Genomic DNA, 21,013 nt, shown 5'->3' on the forward strand with positions numbered 1-21,013 from the left:
GATGGTGTGGTTTTCTGTCGACGTTCGATCTGCTGAAGCGGAAAAAACGTCTAAAACCTGCGGTTGTGGAGGGGAAGAGCAGCGGGGAGAACACACAGCCCTGTGGAGTGCCACCCTTCACCTTCTGACTGCTGACGGTGAGGATGTTTGCAGTTAGTGTCTGGATCTGGGATGAAGTCTACAGGAAGGGGCCTGAAGGTAGTGGGACGGTTTTTCCCTGCCCTACAGCGGGAAGCCTTCAGTCTTTCTTTAAATTGTGGTCATTAGCTGTAGGTAGCAGGGGCGGCTTTAAACGGGGGCCAGCAGGGGGCAGAACCCCTCTAAGAGCTGGTCAGGGGCAGATTCAGGAAATTTGGGGCCGTATACGAAGACAAAACATAAGACAGCCCCATTCTACAAATAGAGAAATGTTAATAGAATAGACATCCATTATCTGTTCTAGGTTGTGTCCCTCTCTTCTTGTCCCTTTTCTTCTTGTTTTCCTCTCTATGTTTTGTACTCGGCTGACTTTTCATGCTGTCTCTAAAGGAATGAAAGATTTTTTTCCAAGCACTAAGCTCACTTAGCTGATTGCTCCTTCCTGTGTTTCCAAAAAGGCCAAAGTAAATAACCCAGTCCTTCTTTTCACTGTAGACAAGCCATGATCTGCTTATCTGTTCTCCATTTTTCATTTGGATGAAATAATAGCTGCATGAATCATGACAGCAGACAAGATAGAGGAGAGCAGGAGGCGGGGTTACCAATCTACTCGCTCTGGAGAGCAGAGTTCGCTGCTTTTAGATGTTGTCTCCAAAGTCTCCAGTAGCAGAAAAAAGTCTCTAGATTTGGCGCTAGGAGCTTTTTAGAAATCAAAGTGCTAGAGGGGTCTGAAAAGTGGCTAAATATAGCGACTAAAGCGCTAAGTTGGCAACACTGCTCTTTGCATGGTTTGTTTTCAAATGGTTTGCTGCTGTCTGTTTGGACCTTTCTGAACATGTGCAGCAAATGGACTGATCCAATATGGAGGACACTGAAGGGGGGGCTGAGACACACTTAATATTATCAGCGTTCTGATGGCATTTTAGCCAAAAACATAATGTGCAGAAATAAGGAATATTTGTATTAATCATACATGCAAACACCGTTTTATGGGGCCCCCAGGAAGTTGGGGCACCTGCCTAGTATTGCCTGATGGTAAATCCCCCCCCCCTACTCAGGATAACCTGAGCCGCTCTAACTAGAAGCTTTATCAAAAAGGAAAGTTTTAAGCCTAGCCTTAAAAGTAGACAGGGTGTCTGCCTCACGGACTAAAACTGGTGGTTGGTTCCACAGGAGAGGAGCCTGAGAACTAAAAATCTATATCCACTCTTTTTATATTGTCTGTTGTATTTTTATCTTTTATGGCATCTTGCTTTTACTCTTTGTACTCTATATAAGCTACTTTAACCAGTATTTCCCTGAGGGAGTAATCCCAAAGGATAAATAAAGTTGAGTCTAATTCTATTAGGAAGCTATATGAGCTTTAAATGATATCTGGGAGTCAAAAGCCAAAAATCTAAAATAGTTAGATTGGATTTTTCATATCACCGTTTCATCTAGAAAGGGGATTTGGTTGAATGCAAAGAATAGAAAATTATTTATTGTTCAAACAGAATTGAATCAACAGTGTCTTCCATTCATTATTGGTTCTCTGAAATCAAAGCTTTGATGTTTAGTTTTATCTCTGGCTGCGGTCGTTCCTGAGGTTCCAACAAGCAGCTCTTTGTCGTTGCAGATGTCTGACAGAGGAGAACAATGGAAAAAAGATTTTCTATGACAGTGAAATGTTTGAAATCTGACACTGGGGAAAAAACTGACACTTGATTTAAAACCCAAATTCAGTTTCAGGGGGAAGTGCATAGATGCACGCCGCACTTTTCAGATTATTCATAAAAAAATTAACATGCATTAATATCTGTTTCTCTGTGTTACTTGATGCAGTTTGCACCATAGAGAGACATAAGAGTAGCATTGACTGTCGAAGCGCAGAAATTACGGGCGCCATCTTGGGGAGGTCGACAGCTACCCTAACCAGCTGGTGTAGGGAGAACAGATACCGTTTGTATATCTTTGTATATAAAATAAAAAAATCACAATATTGTTCCAAAATGGGTAAATTTTGATGTTACAGCAGCAAAACATTACAGCAAAAGTGGTCACACAACTGTAGATCTAAAAAAAAGTGTATAAAATAACAGAATAGGTGACAGAGTTAAAAAAGTACAAACAATAAATTAATAAAATACTGTACTGCAGTGTTTTTACAAAGATAAATACAGTGAATCTTTTTTGTTTTCTGCAAAAAAAAAAAAAAAAACAACCGTGAAAATCAGTTCGGTGAGTTAAAGTTGATTAAAATAGATTATTTGCCTGCTAAACACATTACAGACCGGTGTAGGTACCAGATTGACTCGGGCTGCCAGATTGACTCGGGGGCCTGCGCCTTTTGATGACGTCACAATACATAATTGTTTTAACGTTTGCACAATTGCGCAAAACATTTTGATTGGTCTGGACAGCTTACTAAAGTAATTATAGCGGGGTGTAGGTTTTATTCGAAAGCGGGATTGCTGTTTGTAAACGGACAATTTTACGAAGACATTCTCCATGGTCCCTGCGCCTTCTGATGACGTCACCGAATTCGCCATGGGCCTTGCGCCTCCCGATGACGTGACATTATGGCAATGCCACTCAAACAAACTACATTGAGCCCGCGGTCTGCATTTGTAACGAGAATAAATTCAGGAGAATGAAGCTAAAGGGATACAAAAATAAACTTGTAATATTACAAAACCAAAAATACTACGAATACAAAGTATATTCAGAGATTAAAGTCCCTCTGATACTGTTTAAGTGACTGAGAAACTGCAGATTTGCCACATTTAAGATGGCGGACGCTCTGACGCATCTCAAAAGGCGCAGGCCCCCGAGTCAATCTGGCAGCCCGAGTCAATCTGGTACCTACACCGGAGCTGTCGACCGCCCCAAGATGGCGCCCCCAAATCACGTCAGCGCCCCTAGGCGAAAGCGACCGATGCTGGATGTTTTTTTTTATTTTTTATTAATGCTTTATTGGAATTCCATGTAACATTACAGAATTAATCGAACGTAGGTGAAAGAATAAGGTAAGGTAGAAGGTAAAAATAAATAAATGAAATAAACAAATAAAAAAAATAAACATTAAATAATACATAGAGGTTTACATTGAGTTTACGGTCATTTACAAAACTGATTACAAATGACAACAAATGAAAATCTCAAATTCATCATATCAGAAAATTAGAATATTGTGAAAAGGTTCAAAATTGATGGCCCCTGGTGCCACACTCTAATCAGCTAATTAACTCAAACCCCACAAAAGCCTTTAAATGGTCTTTCAGTCTAGTTCTATAGGCTACACAATCATGGGGAAGACTGCTGACTTGACAGTTGTCCAAAAGACGACCATCGACACCTTGCACAAGGAGGGCAAGACACAAAAGGTCATCGCGAAAGAGGCTGGCTGTTCACAGAGCTCAGTGTCCAAGCACATTAATAGAGAGGCGAAGGGAAGGAAAAGATGTGGTCGAAAAAAGTGTACAAGCAAAAGAGATAACCGCACCCTGGAGAGGATTGTGAAACAAAACCCATTCAAAAATGTGGGGGAGATTCACAAAGAGTGGACTGCAGCTGGAGTGAGTGCTTCAAGAACCACCACACACAGACGTATGAAAGACATGGGTTTCTGCTGTCGCATTCCTTGTGTCAAGCCACTCTTGAACCACAGACAGCGTCAGAAGCGTCTTGCCTGGGCTAAAGAGAAACAGGACTGGGCTGCTGGTGAGTGGTCCAAAGTCATGTTCTCTGATGAAAGTAAATTTTGCATTTCCTTTGGAAATCAAGGTCCCAGAGTCTGGAGGAAAAGAAGAGAGGCACTTCATCCACGTTGCTTGAAGTCCAGTGTAAAGTTTCCACAGTCAGTGATGGTTTGGGGTGCCATGTCATCTGCTGGTGTTGGTCCATTGTGTTTTCTGAGGTCCAGGGTCAACGCAGCCACATACCAGGAAGTTTTAGAGCACTTCATGCTTCCTGCAGCTGACCAACTTTTTGGAGATGCAGATTTCATTTTCCAACAGGACTTGGCACCTGCACACAGTGCCAAAGCTACCAGTACCTGGTTGAAGGACCATGGTATCCCTGTTCTTAATTGGCCAGCAAACTCTCCTGACCTTAACCCCATAGAAAATCTATGGGGTATTGTGAAGAAGAAGATGCAATACACCAGACCCAACAATTCAGAAGAGCTAAAAGCCACTATTAGAGCAACCTGGGCTATCATAACACCTGAGCAGTGCCACAGACTGATCGACTCCATGCCACGCCGCATTGCTGCAGTAATACAGGCCAAAGGAGGCCCAACTAAATACTGAGTGCTGTACATGCTCATACTTTTCATGTTCATACTTTTCAGTTGGCCAACATTTCTATAAATCCTTTGTTTTTATTGGTCTTCAGTAATATTCTAATTTTCTGATATGATGAATTTGAGATTTTCATTTGTTGTCATTTGTAATCATCAAAATTAAACAAAATAAACATCTGAAATATATGAGTTTGTATGTAATGTATGAATATAATATACATGTTTCACTTTTTAAATGGAATTACTGAAATCAATCTACTTTTTCATGATATTCTAATTTTATGACCAGCACCTGTATATACTCTTATATATCTATGGTTTGCACTAGTCTGTGTACATAGCGAGTCCATTTTCTTCTTCTTTTATTTGATTGGCGGATTGCAAACAGCTTATACGACCATACCGCCACCTACTGTATAAAAGTGTTTAACCGTTAGGTTCCACCTACTATATTCTATTTTATAATTTTGTGTTATGTAAAAATAAAAACAATGTTTTATTAATGACCCTAATTTCGTTCGTGTCTCCATCTGTCCCTAATATTCCTTTAAAGCTCCATTCTCTCCATTTTTACCTAATTCCTTCATCCTTTCTCTTTGTTTGAATGAAAGGGGGAAAAAATGGTTGACGTGTAAACAGCGTCCCCTGGTGGGGGGTTCTCCGCTCAGCTATAAAGGCATCGTGTGACGTCACGGGGCTGTTTCCCAGGATCGCTGCGGGAGTGGGAAGCTGCTGATCGGGAAGAGAGTGGACCAACCCGCCGGCAGAGGGACGCAGTTTAACCAGGACTCCCGGCCGAAGCTGCGCTCCTCTTTCCGGGGATTTAGAAGATATTTTCTGCTATAATTTAAATACCAACTGCATTCCGGGAGGTTCTGTTCAGGAGAGCCAGGTAAGAACAGCGGGAGGTTCTGGTGGATGAGACCGAGCTGTTAGCTAGCTGACCGGGCTACAGAGCGCAGCGTCCCGGTTCGAGTCTCTGGACCTGATGAGGGTGCCGGTACCGCACTAAGAGCCAAGCACCTGCCCATAGCGGGACTAATTAGGGCAGCGGATATGAACTGTAACTTTTTTATTGTTTTCATTTTAAATCAGGTAATTTTAAAACCATAACTATGTTTCTGATTGGCCAGCGTTGTTTTCACTTGCTTCCACCAAACTTCATGTAATAAAGAGTTAATTTAGAGCAGAGCGGTCGCCATGAAGGCCGTGGAGGTGGGGTGGGGGTGGTTCAATGCACTCGGGTCGCGGTGGGTCCGACCGTTGATCCGTGGCGGAAACGCTGAGACACGGACGGCTGTGAGGCTGAGGTCTGGTCCCCGGAGCAGGAGCCCCGCTGCGGCCTGCAGGCTGACAGGAGGCGGCTGCTGCTGCCGAGCCTGGGAACCAGAACCCAGGAGGGACATGCACTGAATGGAAACAGCAGGCTGGGCTGATGGGTTCGGCTTGTGGTGTTAGTGCAGGAACCGTGCTGATGCACCACTGAAGCATGTTCAGGGATTATATAAGAGCTCTCATTGTGTTTGCTCTCAGCCATTATTCCAGGCTGCTCTCCTTTCTGTGTTGTTCTTTTAATCTGTGTCATTCTACCTGTCCAGATCTCACACTATTATCCTTCAAGGATCCCAGTTTCCTGATGGGCGGAGGCCTCTGCAACCCACGGTTCCTCATACCTGGAGTGGACTTTGACTTTTGCCTCCGTCCTCCTGGTTTTATGGCTGGGATGCCATAAAGTTCACGTGTTTCCTCGTGTTCTCTCTCCTTCATCCATCCCCTCCTGCTCCTGAACTTCTCCTCAGCACCTCTGGTTCCTGAAATGCGCCTAAAGGAGGCTGCAGGAGGAGTTTGGATGGAGAGAAACTAGAAAAACTGAGATAACGGGGGCAGTGGCGTCATGTCGAAACAGGAAATAGTTCCTATTGTTTGCTGTTCTTCCTGAGTTTGGGGATGTGCGAGTCTTTTTAACAGATGCCTGGTGGGTCAGAGATGGGTCACGGACACCTTCTGAGCACCTCTAGTAAAGCCCAGGAGTGTTTGAACCAATGAGACGGAGGGAAATCAGGAGAAGAAGGAGTAAAGACATCAACAGGATCAGATGGAAAACACTTGCAGACTGGAGGCGACCTTATCTGCAGGCGTTTCCTGTAAGCAGAGCCAGAGTCTCCTGCAGGACGTTTGCACTTTTCTGACTCTGGAGTGGAAATAAAAGGACAAATAAATCTGTAGTTTAACTGGTTTAGGTTCAGGTGAGAGTTTTAGAGCATCAGATATTGGAGCATCAAGGCAGAATGAGATGATGGGGTTGTTTGTTACCATGGTAACGGGTCAAACCAATGTTCTGCATACCTATAGTCAATATGCATCAGATTTGCATTTATCTGTGTAGTTTTGCATGAAAAAAACAATTTAAGGTCAGATCGCCATATAAAATAAGTAATTAAATCGTTTTTTTGTACATGACTTAAGGTTTTATAAAGAGAAAGGGATTAACAGCTATTGGCTGTGGGTATGCTGGTCTGACGGGGTATGCTCATCTGACAGAGGAGGTGCGCATTAAGGTTTAAACTCTTGATGTAGGATCATTGGTCGGGTTTCAGGACCCGATGGAGACCAAGGAAGTCGTCCTTCTGATTAAACTTCCCGGCAGGAACATGAAGGCGGGGAGTTCGTCCACCATTATGGAGGGAGATTTGTTCCGTTATTTTTTTTAGAGCAAATAACATGTTTGTGAATAGAAGTTTAAGGAAAAGTAACTTGGCTGTTTTCTCAGATTTTAGTTTTTCAAATATTTTTTTTTTCATGAAGTTTCCCAAAAATCACGTTTTTTTTTCAAATAGTTTTTCCCGATCTCTCCCCTTCAAGCCTACGGAAGCAGAGAGCGGTCGTACTTGACTTTTTTTTTGTCCATAACAATGACATATCTATCTCGTTATCAGGGTTAAACAATACATTTTTTTCTCGAGATAATTAGATAATTATCTCGTTATCTGGGGTCGTTTTGGGGGTTAATGCATCTTATAGCTGTTTCAGGCGTAACACCGGCGGCGTAGGTCTAACGGCTTATGAATCAGAGTGGAAGCAAATCATCAAACCAACAACGTCGTCTCGTTACCGAAAACTTAAATACAGGATTATTTACAGAATCACACATAGGTGGCCATGACTTCTACTTACAAATACTCTCCCGCTTTTTGTGGGATTGAAGGTTGGAATCGGTTTTAACACCAATCATCTTTTTATGGCGTGAAAACAGCTTTGTTATCTTCAGATACTGAGAAAATTAACTAGTTTTCTTGAGAAAACCACTGTGAAAAAGTATCGGAGCGACACGACCGCTCTGGGCTTCCGTACGAGCCCGTTCCAAACTCTCGCTCCTCGCTCCTGTTGCTAACGTGCGGCGGACCAATAGAAATGCGTCTTCGCTCCAAAGCACGCCACCAGCAGTGAGGAGAATGTGATCCGAGTTCACAAACCAAATTCTTCTGAAATTGAGTTTTACATTCTGGAATGGAGACGTTTGAAAAATGGAAAAAAAGAAATTTCCAGTTTAAAAATCTGTTCTGTTCTTGTAACAATAATGGAACAAACGTCCCTCCGTACACAGGAACTCAGAGTCTTCAGGATCGTTTTGGGTCTTCCTGTGTTCTGGTTCTGTTAGCGGGCCGCTGTGTTCTGGCTGATCCGGGGTCCGTGGTTCTGACTAAGGATTAGCCGTTATCCACTTAGCTCACATGAGGAGGATCAGAACCGGGCTGCAGGCCGGGTCGACCCGCTTAATTGGAGCAGGAACCATCAGCTCTCTTAGAGTTCTGCTTCTGAAGGGTTAATCTGAGGTTCTGATGGGTTAGTCTGAGGTTCTGCTGGGTTAGTCTGTGGTTCTGATGGGTTAGTCTGTGGTTCTGATGGGTTAGTCTGTGGTTCTGATGGGTTAGTCTGGTTCTGATGGGTTAGTCTGAGGTTCTGATGGGTTAGTCTGGTTCTGATGGGTTAGTCTGGTTCTGATGGGTTAGTCTGTGGTTCTGATGGGTTAGTCTGGTTCTGATGGGTTAGTCTGAGGTTCTGATGGGTTAGTCTGGTTCTGATGGGTTAGTCTGGTTCTGATGGGTTAGTCTGGTTCTGATGGGTTAGTCTGAGGTTCTGATGGGTTAGTCTGTGGTTCTGATGGGTTAGTCTGTGGTTCTGCTGGGTTAGTCTGTGGTTCTGATGGGTTAGTCTGTGGTTCTGATGGTCTAATCTGAGGTTCTGCTGGGTTAGTCTGAGGTTCTGATGGGTTAATCTGAGGTTCTGCTGGGTTAGTCTGTGGTTCTGATGGGTTAGTCTGTGGTTCTGATGGGTTAGTCTGTGGTTCTGATGGGTTAGTCTGGTTCTGATGGGTTAGTCTGAGGTTCTGATGGGTTAGTCTGGTTCTGATGGGTTAGTCTGGTTCTGATGGGTTAGTCTGTGGTTCTGATGGGTTAGTCTGGTTCTGATGGGTTAGTCTGAGGTTCTGATGGGTTAGTCTGGTTCTGATGGGTTAGTCTGGTTCTGATGGGTTAGTCTGGTTCTGATGGGTTAGTCTGAGGTTCTGATGGGTTAGTCTGTGGTTCTGATGGGTTAGTCTGTGGTTCTGCTGGGTTAGTCTGTGGTTCTGATGGGTTAGTCTGTGGTTCTGATGGTCTAATCTGAGGTTCTGCTGGGTTAGTCTGAGGTTCTGATGGGTTAATCTGAGGTTCTGATGGGTTAGTCTGTGGTTCTGATGGGTTAATCTGAGGTTCTGCTGGGTTAGTCTGAGGTTCTGCTGGGTTAGTCTGAGGTTCTGCTGGGTTAGTCTGAGGTTCTGATGGGTTAGTCTGAGGTTCTGATGGGTTAGTCTGAGGTTCTGCTGGGTTAGTCTGAGGTTCTGATGGGTTAGTCTGAGGTTCTGCTGGGTTAGTCTGAGGTTCTGCTGGGTTAGTCTGAGGTTCTGATGGGTTAGTCTGAGGTTCTGCTGGGTTAGTCTGAGGTTCTGCTGGGTTAGTCTGAGGTTCTGATGGGTTAGTCTGAGGTTCTGATGGGTTAGTCTGAGGTTCTGCAGCTGTCGACCCGTCTGAGGATCGTAGATCTCTGCTGTTCAGCTTCAGGTTCCTCTGATGGTGCTGATCTGAGGGACTCGTTCTGTTCGGTCCCACTTGTTCCGGTCCTGGGCTCTGAGGCCCCCCTGGGCTCTGGGGGCCCAGGGCTCTGGGGGCCCGGGGCTCTGACGGGCCCGGGGCTCTGAGGCCCCCCTGGGCTCTGGGGGCCCGGGGCTCTGGGGGCCCGGGGCTCTGACGGGCCCGGGGCTCTGACGGGCCCCCCTGGGCTCTGGGGGCCCAGGGCTCTGGGGGCCCGGGGCTCTGAGGCCCCCCTGGGCTCTGGGGGCCCAGGGCTCTGGGGGCCCGGGGCTCTGACGGGCCCGGGGCTCTGACGGGCCCCCCTGGGCTCTGGGGGCCCAGGGCTCTGGGGGCCCGGGGCTCTGAGGCCCCCCTGGGCTCTGGGGGCCCAGGGCTCTGGGGGCCCGGGGCTCTGACGGGCCCGGGGCTCTGACGGGCCCCCCTGGGCTCTGATCCTGCTGCTGTCTGATGAGTGAATGCAGCTGAAGGTTCTGGCCGGGTTCTCTCTGAGGACCGTTTGCGGTGCTGAAGGCTGAGAGACGTTCAGACTCGTTCAAGCATGGAGGAACTCGGTGGAGATCTGAGGCGGCAGCAGACCCGCCTCCCTGACGCGCTCCTGACCCGGCCCGTGTCTGAGCTTTGAAACCCGATCCGTCTGGCTCAGGCGTGTCGCTCATCTGCTGCGGTTCTGTGGTTTAGGAGGCTCCTGGGTGGAGCTGAGATTTTTCAGCAGGGCGTTGATTCAGGTTGAGCAACATCTCGCCGCAGGTGAAAGGGGGCGGAGCCTGTGATGGTGGCTCCTCCCCCTGAAGGTTCTGTCTGGGTTTGTTGTGGTGGCTCTCTGGGTTGGTGTGGCCGCAGCGGAGCAGGACTTTGACCCTAGATAATCCGCCTCTCTAAATACTCTGAGGTTTCTGTAGGAGCTGCTCCTCCTCAGAGGAAGGAGGCGCTTCAGAAGGAGCCGGTTCTGGTTCTGCTGGACCATGAAGGTCCATCCCAGCTAAAGCTGGAGTCAACCAGAACCTCTGATCCATCCAGTAATTCTGAAGGTTTTCCTGGTTCCTCCTGATGAATGTCTCCTCAGCATGATGCTACCACCACTGTGCTTCACCGCATGCCAGATGTTTGAGTTCAGGTTTGGGAGCCGTCAGATCCAAACTGGGTCCAGACCGCTCGGTTCCTCCCTGGTTCTGTTGGTTCCCACACCTGCAGGACTCCTCCCTCCCGTGGGTCCCGCTTTGTTCCTTCTGGGTTATTTTTGGCCTCTGCAGGGCCTCCCGGACCTTTCCGCTCCATTTCTGTGTTTACTTTCCGGAACGTCGACTCTGATGCGGCTCCCGTGAGGCTCTGCCTTCCCGTCTCTGCGCGACTCTAAGGGTTGATGAAGCTTTGATCAGACGGGACAGAACCTGTCAGAACTGGAACCAGCATCTGGAGATCAAATCAGGAATTTCAGATGCTCTATTTTTTAAATCCCACATATCTCTATAGGTGAAGCCATTCTTGTAGCTAAATGGATAAAAGTATTTTCTCCTGCATAGAAACTGCTCGGTTAGTTGACTAGGACTGAGTTTATTAGACCGTCTGCTGTGAGCAGCAGCAGCAGAACCGTTAATCAAAAATCTGATGTTCTGCTCATCAGTGAATGCACCGCACTGTTAAAACCTCTGCCTGCTGCAGCCGGCGCCGTCAGAACTGATGGTTCTGGAACAGGCTGTGTAGACTGGACTCCATAGATGGAAAACATTTCTAATGTGGCTGCGCTTGATAAATGGAAAGAAAAGCTGGTTTATGGAGTTAAACTTCTAGAGGAGACCCGGAAACTGCGATGGCTATCTATTCAGTTTATTTCTATAGCTCCAATTCACATCATGTCATCTCAGGTCACTTTCCAGTTCACCAGATCATCCAGTTAGATTGATTCAAAGTTTTCTATCTAAGGAAAACCAGCTGATTGCATCGACTCATTGACTCTTCAGCAATCCCTCACACTAAGCATGCTTGTAGCGACAGTGGAGAGGAAAAACTCCCTTTGAACAGGAAGAAACCTCCAGCAGAACCAGGCTCAGTGTGAGCATTGGAAAAAATCTAAATCTAGATAAGTCATTTTCTTAAAATAAGTCTATTTGTTCTTGGATTGAGGAGGTAAAAGAGACATTTTGAGGTTTCAAACGACACAATTTACAAAATAAAAAACCATTGGCGAACTGGTGAACTATCTCGTTTACCTACTCAATTTAAGAAATTTTAATTTCTTATTTCTAGATTGTTTTTCCAGTGCGCGGCCATCTGCCGAGGCCAACTAGGATTCAAGGAGACAGAAGCAGAAATACAAAAAGCCCGGTCCGAGCTCGGATCAGTTAACCAGGCCGAGCTCGGTTCTGACGACCGTTTACACATCACGCTATCTCGGTTCAAGCAGGAGGAAATCAAGCAGTTGGTGGCGGTAATGCACCAAAAGTTGTTTGTCAACCCCCATAAAACACAAGAAGAAGAAGACAAAGAAGCAGGAAATCAAGCAGTTGTTATCAGAGAACCGAGCCAGGGAAAAACCGAGCCGAGCCCAAACTGGAACTGGTCTGCAGTTAGCTCGGTCCGGTTGCGTCTAGCTCGGTTCAGTTCAGTTTGCTTTCCATTTACACACCATAAGTTATCTCAGTTACTGAGCTCAGACCGGTCGCGGCACGGTTTTTCAAGGGTAGTGTAAATGGGGTACATGTCAGAGGATGAAGAGAGCACATCCAGTTAGTCAGTCAGAGAAACAGGACTACACTGGAAAACAGGCTGAACTCTAACATCTAACTCTGAAAGTTCAACTGGATTAAAGCTGTTTAAACTAGTCATAGTCAGAGGAGTGCTAATGATCTTATTTTAATAAAATCAATCTTATTTATAAAGAATCCCATAAAATAATTCCTATTAAAAGCAGGTGGGATGGACGGTTCAACAGAGCTATGGCTCTGGGTGAGTTTGGGGACTGGATTAAAAAAATATCTAGGATTATATTTATTCTCTTCTATTAATGAGGAGAAATATGCTGCTCTTGCTTTATGAAGGCTCCTCTTATTCAGCATTAAGTGTTTTTCCAGACTGGGTAGGATTCCCGGAGGCCTGCAGGGCGCCATTTTCTCTCCAGTTTCCTGGTATTTTGCTTCAGAGTGCGCAGCTCTGCATTAAACCAGGAAGCTTTCTGGTCTTAAAGTGGGGACAAACTCATCCTTGTGATCCCGCAGTGATGCAGCCTCGCCCCCCCCTCCCTCCCTGAAGGTGACGCAAACGCACACTGCATAGATCAGCATGTTGGATCAGGGCATTAATAAAGTGGTTCTGGTTCTGCCTCAGGTCCCGGGTGTGAAACGGTGGGCAGACGGAACCGGCTGCTGCTCTGTGTAATGAACAACCTCTCAGCTGCTTTATCAGTTAGACTTCGCCTCAAACAGGGATGGTTCCTGTCAATCTTTAAACTGGATCACAGGTTCTTTGGAAGAGATCAGCACTTTACAAAAGGCTCACGTCACCAGGAACCGGAAGGTCTGGGCCGGACCAGGACCACGAGCGGAACCCGGGTCCAGGAGGAAACGCTGCAGAGCGAGCAGATGGGATTCTACCTCCGGATTTATAAAAACCGTTCCACAGCGCGGGGAAAGGATCCCAGCTGAGGAAGCAGCTTTTACTGCACGGCGATAAAGTTAACAGTTTATGATATTTCTATGATTCAGTAACATTTTATCAGAGGTCAGCTGAGCCGGTGGTAAAAGCGTGGCGTTCTGGGCTGCGGTCTTTAGCGGAAGCCATGACGGCGCGGCTGGTTGAAGGTGCGGGTGGGTGGGGTTCTAGCCGCAGCAGGTGAGTCCCATCAATGAACGGGAACAATCAGAGCAGGTGTTCAAGCTACAGCCTGTAAAGGTGGAGGGAGGAGCTGCTTTCAACATTAAAGGTGGTTTAAGGTGGAATGATCCAGCTGCAGAACCGTGAGCCGCTCTGTCTGGGATTAATGCTCCTATTAAAGGAACATTTGAAATGAAATAACTGTTCCTCCTTTTTCCTCGCTGTTGTCTTTATTCTCCATCGTGCTGGTGAAGACCCTCAGTCATCCAGGTCTTAGTCAGTACAAAAAAGTAAAAAAAACAATCCACTTGTTTGAAAACGTTTCTCTTCCATCCAGGAAGCTTTTTCAAATCAAAATCACAGAAATAGTGTCGAGTTCCAGGTTTCTATTTTAAAAAGTGTGTTTTTAAAGTAGAGAACAACAATCGTTCAGTTTGGTTTATAGATAATTTCCTGATTCCCATATTTTCTCAAACACCTGAACTGATGGTTTGTTATTTTCTTTCTATTTTCTGTCTTAATGTTGGCAGTGGGCTTTAGGCTACAGAAGAGGATTAGGGCCACTGGAAAAAAAAAAAAGTTAACTGAATTTTTAAATTTTATTTCAGTTTAACATGAGAAAAAAGTCAGAATTGTGACTTTAATCTCAGAATTGTGACTTTAATCTCAGAATTGTGACTTTAATCTCAGAATTTTGACTTTAATCTCAGAATTGTGACCTTAATCTCAGAATTGTGACTTTAATCTCAGAATTGTGACTTTAATCTCAGAATTGTGACTTTAATCTCAGAATTGTGACCTTAATCTCAGAATTGTGACCTTAATCTCAGAATTGTGACCTTAATCTCAGAATTGTGACTTTAATCTCAGAATTGTGACCTTAATCTCAGAATTTTGACTTTAATCTCAGAATTGTGACCTTAATCTCAGAATTGTGACCTTAATCTCAGAATTGTGACTTTAATCTCAGAATTTTGACCTTAATCTCAGAATTGTGACTTTAATCTCAGAATTCTGACCTTAATATCAGAATTGTGACTTTAATCTCAGAATTGTGACTTTAATCTCAGAATTGTGACTTTAATCTCAGAATTGTGACCTTAATCTCAGAATTGTGACTTTAATATCAGAATTTTGACTTTAATCTCAGAATTCTGACTTTAATCTCAGAATTCTGACTTTAATCTCAGAATTGTGACTTTAATCTCAGAATTGTGACTTTAATCTCAGAATTGTGACTTTAATCTCAGAATTGTGACTTTAATCTCAGAATTGTGACTTTAATCTCAGAATTGTGACTTTAATCTCAGAATTGTGACCTTAATCTCAGAATTGTGACCTTAATCTCAGAATTGTGACTTTAATCTCAGAATTTTGACCTTAATATCAGAATTGTGACTTTAATCTCAGAATTCTGACCTTAATATCAGAATTGTGACTTTAATCTCAGAATTGTGACTTTAATCTCAGAATTGTGACTTTAATCTCAGAATTGTGACCTTAATCTCAGAATTGTGACTTTAATATCAGAATTTTGACTTTAATCTCAGAATTCTGACTTTAATCTCAGAATTCTGACTTTAATCTCAGAATTGTGACTTTAATCTCAGAATTGTGACTTTAATCTCAGAATTCTGACTTTAATCTCAGAATTCTGACTTTAATCTCAGAATTGTGACTTTAATCTCAGAATTGTGACTTTAATCTCAGAATTGTGACCTTAATCTCAGAATTCTGACTTTAATCTCAGAATTGTGACTTTAATCTCAGAATTCTGACTTTAATCTCAGAATTGTGACTTTAATCTCAGAATTGTGACTTTAATCTCAGAATTCTGACTTTAATCTCAGAATTCTGACTTTAATCTCAGAATTGTGACTTTAATCTCAGAATTGTGACTTTGATCTCAGAATTGTGACTTTGATCTCAGAATTGTGACTTTGATCTCAGAATTGTGACTTTAATCTCAGAATTTTGACCTTAATCTCAGAATTGTGACCTTAATCTCAGAATTGTGACTTTAATCTCAGAATTCTGACTTTAATCTCAAAATTCTGACTTTAATCTCAAAATTCTGACTTTAATCTCAGAATTCTGACTTTTTTTATTGTCAGAATTCAGTCAGAATCTGAAATGATGCAGTTCAGATCCCCAGAAAATAAATATTTGGCAAATAAAAAAAGTAGGAAAATTTAAAAAATATTGAACTTTTTATAAATATAAACGTTATAAATTACATTTAAGACAAAGTTCTTTTTCTTTTTTTTTTTTTTAAACTTGTTCTTTACTTTTCATATTGTTGGAGCAAATTTCTCTCCATAAAAGCCCAGATCGTGGTCCAGCCCAGATCATCATGACTCCGCTGCCGTGCCCGGCTGTGGGTCCGACCTGGAGCTTTTCTCTTCTGCCAGATAACTGATGTAATCCTCAAATCCAGGACTGAACCCGACCAGAACCAAACAGAACCCAGGAGTTCTGGTGGATCTGCAGCTCAGTCCAGCTGCAGGTTTCACATCGTCACATTTACTGTGATCAGCAGGTCCAGATGAGCAGCTGAACCCGCCGCAGCCTCTGGGTTCTGCACGTGACCCGGCCGAGTGGTCTCTGCTCTGAGCTCACTCTGAGCGCGCTCCAACAATCGGCCCATTGTCAGCGGGGATGTGGGTCGACACGCCGACCCAAACGGCGCTTCCTGTGAAACGTGTCGTCCTCTCAGAGACGCTGCAGCGCCTCCTGGAAGCGGCTCTCCAGTCCGTCTGTGAGCCTGATGCACGCTGCTTTTAGAGCTCATGTTCTGATCCAGAATATCTGGATCCTTATTCCCAGTCCTCCTGCCTGCTGCTTCAGAACCCGACCTCCAAGCCGATCCGGTTTCCTTCTAGAGCAGCAAACATGGTGTCTGAGCGTGGAGCTGGAAGCTTCCTGAACCGTTTCAGAAGGACAGAGTTTCTTTCCTGGCGGTCAGAACCTCCAGGTCGGCCATATTTGGCCGCCGTCGTCTCTGTCCTCCTTCAGAGCCGAGCAAACGGCAGCAGCGGCTCGTTTGAATATGTAAACTCTGCTCTGAAGCCGCCCGTCTGCTTTACAGGAAGATAAACGCCAAATGGAGGAATGAAATTACAGCCACGCTGGAAAAAACTATCTAGAAATAAGTAAAAATGTCTTAAATGAAGTGTAAATACACTTATGGGATATGAAGATAATAATTCAATAGATTAGGAGATTAAAGATGTAGATAAAATGTTGGGTTCATCCTTCAGTTTGGTGAAGTTGGTCAATAAATCCTTTCATTCTTTCTTCCTAATAAAACACATTTATTCTGGTAATTTGAGTTAACTTTTCTAATCTGACGGTTTATTCTAATCAGAAAAAGCTTTTTTTGGGTTTTTATTTTGTTTTCCCTGATGCCCCCCCCCACCCCGCTGAGCCGTGGCTGCATGTTTCAGGGACGAAGCTTTGTTTATTGACTGGCAGCCGATCTCTCCAGTTTAAAGGTCGGATGTTTCCTGCCTTGGTTTCCATGGAAACCAGTGATGCTCTCAGTGGGTCCCTCATGGACTGGAGCTCAGCGCAGCGGATAGACTGAAAGCTTTCCTGGAAGTTTTCACTGGAGCTGCAGGTTCTGATGGTTATGGGGCTGCAGGTTCTGGAGCTGCAGGTTCTGGAGCTGCAGGTTCTAATGGTTCTGGAGCTGCAGGTTCTGGAGCTGCAGGTTCTAATGGTTATGGAGCTGCAGGTTCTGGAGCTGCAGGTTCTGATGGTTCTGGAGCTGCAGGTTCTGGAGCTGCAGGTTCTGGAGCTGCAGGTTCTAATTGTTATGGAGCTGCAGGTTCTGTAGCTGCAGGTTCTAATGGTTATGGAGCTGCAGGTTCTGGAGCTGCAGGTTCTAATGGTTATGGAGCTGCAGGTTCTGGAGCTGCAGGTTCTAATGGTTATGGAGCTGCAGGTTCTGGAGCTGCAGGTTCTAATGGTTATGGGGCTGCAGGTTCTGGAGCTGCAGGTTCTAATGGTTATGGAGCTGCAGGTTCTGGAGCTGCAGGTTCTGGAGCTGCAGGTTCTAATGGTTCTGGAGCTGCAGGTTCTGGAGCTGCAGGTTCTAATGGTTATGGAGCTGCAGGTTCTGGAGCTGCAGGTTCTGGAGCTGCAGGTTCTAATGGTTATGGAGCTGCAGGTTCTAATGGTTATGGAGCTGCAGGTTCTAATGGTTATGGGGCTGCAGGTTCTAATGGTTATGGGGCTGCAGGTTCTGGAGCTGCAGGTTCTGGAGCTGCAGGTTCTGGAGCTGCAGGTCCTGATGGTTCTGGAGCTGCAGGTTCTGATGGTTCTGGAGCTGCAGGTTCTAATGCTGGTAAATGGTCCTGATGGTTCTAGAGCTGCAGGTTCTGATGGTTCTGGAGCTGTAGGTTCTGATGGTTCTGGAGCTGCAGGTTCTGATGGTTCTGGAGCTGCAGGTTCTAATGGTTATGGGGCTGCAGGTTCTGGAGCTGCAGGTTCTGGAGCTGCAGGTTCTGGAGCTGCAGGTTCTGGAGCTGCAGGTTCTGATGGTTCTGGAGCTGCAGGTTCTGATGGTTCTGGAGCTGCAGGTTCTAATGCTGGTAAATGGTCCTGATGGTTCTAGAGCTGCAGGTTCTGATGGTTCTGGAGCTGTAGGTTCTGATGGTTCTGGAGCTGCAGGTTCTGATGGTTCTGGAGCTGCAGGTTCTAATGCTGGTAAATGGTCCTGATGGTTCTAGAGCTGCAGGTTCTGATGGTTCTGGAGCTGTAGGTTCTGATGGTTCTGGAGCTGCAGGTTCTGATGGTTCTGGAGCTGCAGGTTCTGATGCTGTTAAATGGTTCTGATGGTTCTGGAGCTGCAGGTTCTGATGGTTCTGGAGCTGCAGGTTCTGGAGCTGCAGGTTCTGATGGTTCTGGAGCTGCAGGTTCTAATGCTGTTAAATGGTTCTGATGGTTCTGGAGCTGCAGGTTCTGGAGCTGCAGGTTCTGGAGCTGCAGGTTCTGATGGTTCTGGAGCTGCAGGTTCTGATGGTTCTGGAGCTGCAGGTTCTAATGCTGGTAAATGGTCCTGATGGTTCTAGAGCTGCAGGTTCTGATGGTTCTGGAGCTGTAGGTTCTGATGGTTCTGGAGCTGCAGGTTCTGATGGTTCTGGAGCTGCAGGTTCTAATGCTGGTAAATGGTCCTGATGGTTCTAGAGCTGCAGGTTCTGATGGTTCTGGAGCTGTAGGTTCTGATGGTTCTGGAGCTGCAGGTTCTGATGGTTCTGGAGCTGCAGGTTCTGATGCTGTTAAATGGTTCTGATGGTTCTGGAGCTGCAGGTTCTGATGGTTCTGGAGCTGCAGGTTCTGGAGCTGCAGGTTCTGATGGTTCTGGAGCTGCAGGTTCTAATGCTGTTAAATGGTTCTGATGGTTCTGGAGCTGCAGGTTCTGATGGTTCTGGAGCTGCAGGTTCTGGAGCTGCAGGTTCTGATGGTTCTGGAGCTGCAGGTTCTAATGCTGTTAAATGGTTCTTATGGTTCTGGAGTTGCAGGTTCTGATGCTGTTAAATGGTTCTGATGGTTCTGGAGCTGCAGGTTCTGATGGTTCTGGAGCTGCAGGTTCTGGAGCTGCAGGTTCTGATGGTTCTGGAGCTGCAGGTTCTAATGCTGTTAAATGGTTCTTATGGTTCTGGAGTTGCAGGTTCTGATGCTGTTAAATGGTTCTGATGGTTCTGGAGCTGCAGGTTCTGATGCTGTTAAATGGTTCTGATGGTTCTGGAGCTGCAGGTTCTGATGCTGTTAAATGGTTCTGATGGTTCTGGAGCTGCAGGTTCTGATGGTTCTGGAGCTGCAGGTTCTGATGCTGTTAAATGGTTCTGATGGTTCTGGAGCTGCAGGTTCTGATGCTGTTAAATGGTTCTGATGGTTCTGGAGCTGCAGGTTCTGATGCTGTTAAATGGTTCTGATGGTTCTGGAGCTGCAGGTTCTGATGGTTCTGGAGCTGCAGGTTCTGGAGCTGCAGGTTCTGATGGTTCTGGAGCTGCAGGTTCTAATGCTGTTAAATGGTTCTGATGGTTCTGGAGCTGCAGGTTCTGATGGTTCTGGAGCTGCAGGTTCTGGAGCTGCAGGTTCTGATGGTTCTGGAGCTGCAGGTTCTGATGCTGTTAAATGGTTCTGATGGTTCTGGAGCTGCAGGTTCTGATGGTTCTGGAGCTGCAGGTTCTAATGCTGTTAAATGGTTCTGATGGTTCTGGAGCTGCAGGTTCTGATGGTTCTGGAGCTGCAGGTTCTGATGCTGTTAAATGGTTCTGATGGTTCTGGAGCTGCAGGTTCTGATGGTTCTGGAGCTGCAGGTTCTAATGCTGTTAAATGGTCCTGATGGTTCTAGAGCTGCAGGTTCTGATGGTTCTGGAGCTGTAGGTTCTGATGCTGTTAAATGGTTCTGATGGTTCTGGAGCTGCAGGTTCTGATGCTGTTAAATGGTTCTGATGGTTCTGGAGCTGCAGGTTCTGATGGTTCTGGAGCTGCAGGTTCTTATGCCGTTAAATGGTTCTGATGGTTCTGGAGCTGCAGGTTCTGATGGTTCTGGAGCTGCAGGTTCTGATGCCGTTAAATGGTTCTGATGGTTCTGGAGCTGCAGGTTCTGATGCCGTTAAATGGTTCTGATGGTTCTGGAGCTGCAGGTTCTGATGCCGTTAAATGGTTCTGATGGATCTGGAGCTGCAGGTTCTGATGGTTCTGGTTGTTCAGAATCATTAGAACCAGAATAATTCTGTCAGCCTCTGCTGGTCTGATCAGTGTTCTGTTGATGACCCGGTTCATCCTCCCCTCTGGGTCAGACCATCATACCTCCTCCTCCGTGCTCAATAGTCTGAATGAGGAACTTCTGGGTTTTCTGGCAGCGGTTGCTTCTCTAAAAGCACCGAGGATACGATTACAGCAGGTCCATGTGATCCGACCCAAACAGCCGCTGCTAATCCACCCAGAGGATTAGAAACAGAACCAGAACCCATCCAGAACCCACGTCCAGGTTAGTCTGCGTTAAAAACCAAACCAGACTTAAATGCTGCTTTAAACTCGGGTCTAAACATTAATCTGAGCAGGATGTAACCCAGCGGCCGTTTGGGTCGGATTACATGGAGCAGAACTAGAAGCTCCTCCTCCAAACACGACCTTTGAGGTCACCTCTAACCGCCGTGTGCATCTGGTTCGCAGGGCGCCATCATGGAGGACGGGAAGGCGGTGTGGGCGCCTCATCCGACGGACGGGTTCCAGCTGGGATCCATCGTGGACATCGGAGCGGACAGCCTCACCATCGAGCCCCTCAAGCAGAAGGGAAAGGTGAGACCAGGCCTCCAGCTGGCCTTAAGGCCCCGCCTCCTACAGCAGAGGCAGGGCGCCGCCATTTTTACCAAACAATGGTCGTTTAGCTTTTAAAACCTCTTTCTTTAAATCATTTAAATGTTTAAATTTAAAGCAGTTCAGAGTTTTCTAGACATGTTGAGACATCGTTCTTTCTCTCCTCTTCCTCGGCGCTAACGCTAAAGCTAAAGCTAAGGTCAGCTCCTGGCAGGAAGGGGAGGGGCTTACATCTTCCAGTTTATTAACCCTTTCAGATGCTTCCTCTTTTTCCTTCATGACCAAATGTTTCCCATGATTGGTGAAGCTTTGGCAGCAATGTTGG

General features: G+C 45.7%; 1 protein-coding gene across 10 annotated transcripts in view; it reads left to right on the forward strand.

Annotated features, from left to right (window-relative positions):
* The first annotated feature begins 5,109 nt into the window (after positions 1-5,109).
* Positions 5,110-21,013, forward strand: part of LOC119796406 (unconventional myosin-VI-like) — a 74,785-nt gene continuing 58,881 nt past the window's right edge. For all 10 annotated transcript variants that reach the window (XM_038304915.1, XM_038304916.1, XM_038304917.1 and 7 more), the window contains exons 1-2: positions 5,110-5,312; positions 20,545-20,670. In XM_038304915.1, the coding sequence (XP_038160843.1) occupies positions 20,554-20,670 (117 nt within the window). In that variant the 5' untranslated portion in view covers positions 5,110-5,312; positions 20,545-20,553. The remainder of the gene's footprint in view (positions 5,313-20,544; positions 20,671-21,013) is intronic.

The sequence above is a fragment of the Cyprinodon tularosa genome, unplaced genomic scaffold (genome assembly GCF_016077235.1).
Source record: "Cyprinodon tularosa strain WSP-4 unplaced genomic scaffold, ASM1607723v1 ctg548, whole genome shotgun sequence".
Lineage (NCBI taxonomy): Eukaryota > Metazoa > Chordata > Actinopteri > Cyprinodontiformes > Cyprinodontidae > Cyprinodon > Cyprinodon tularosa.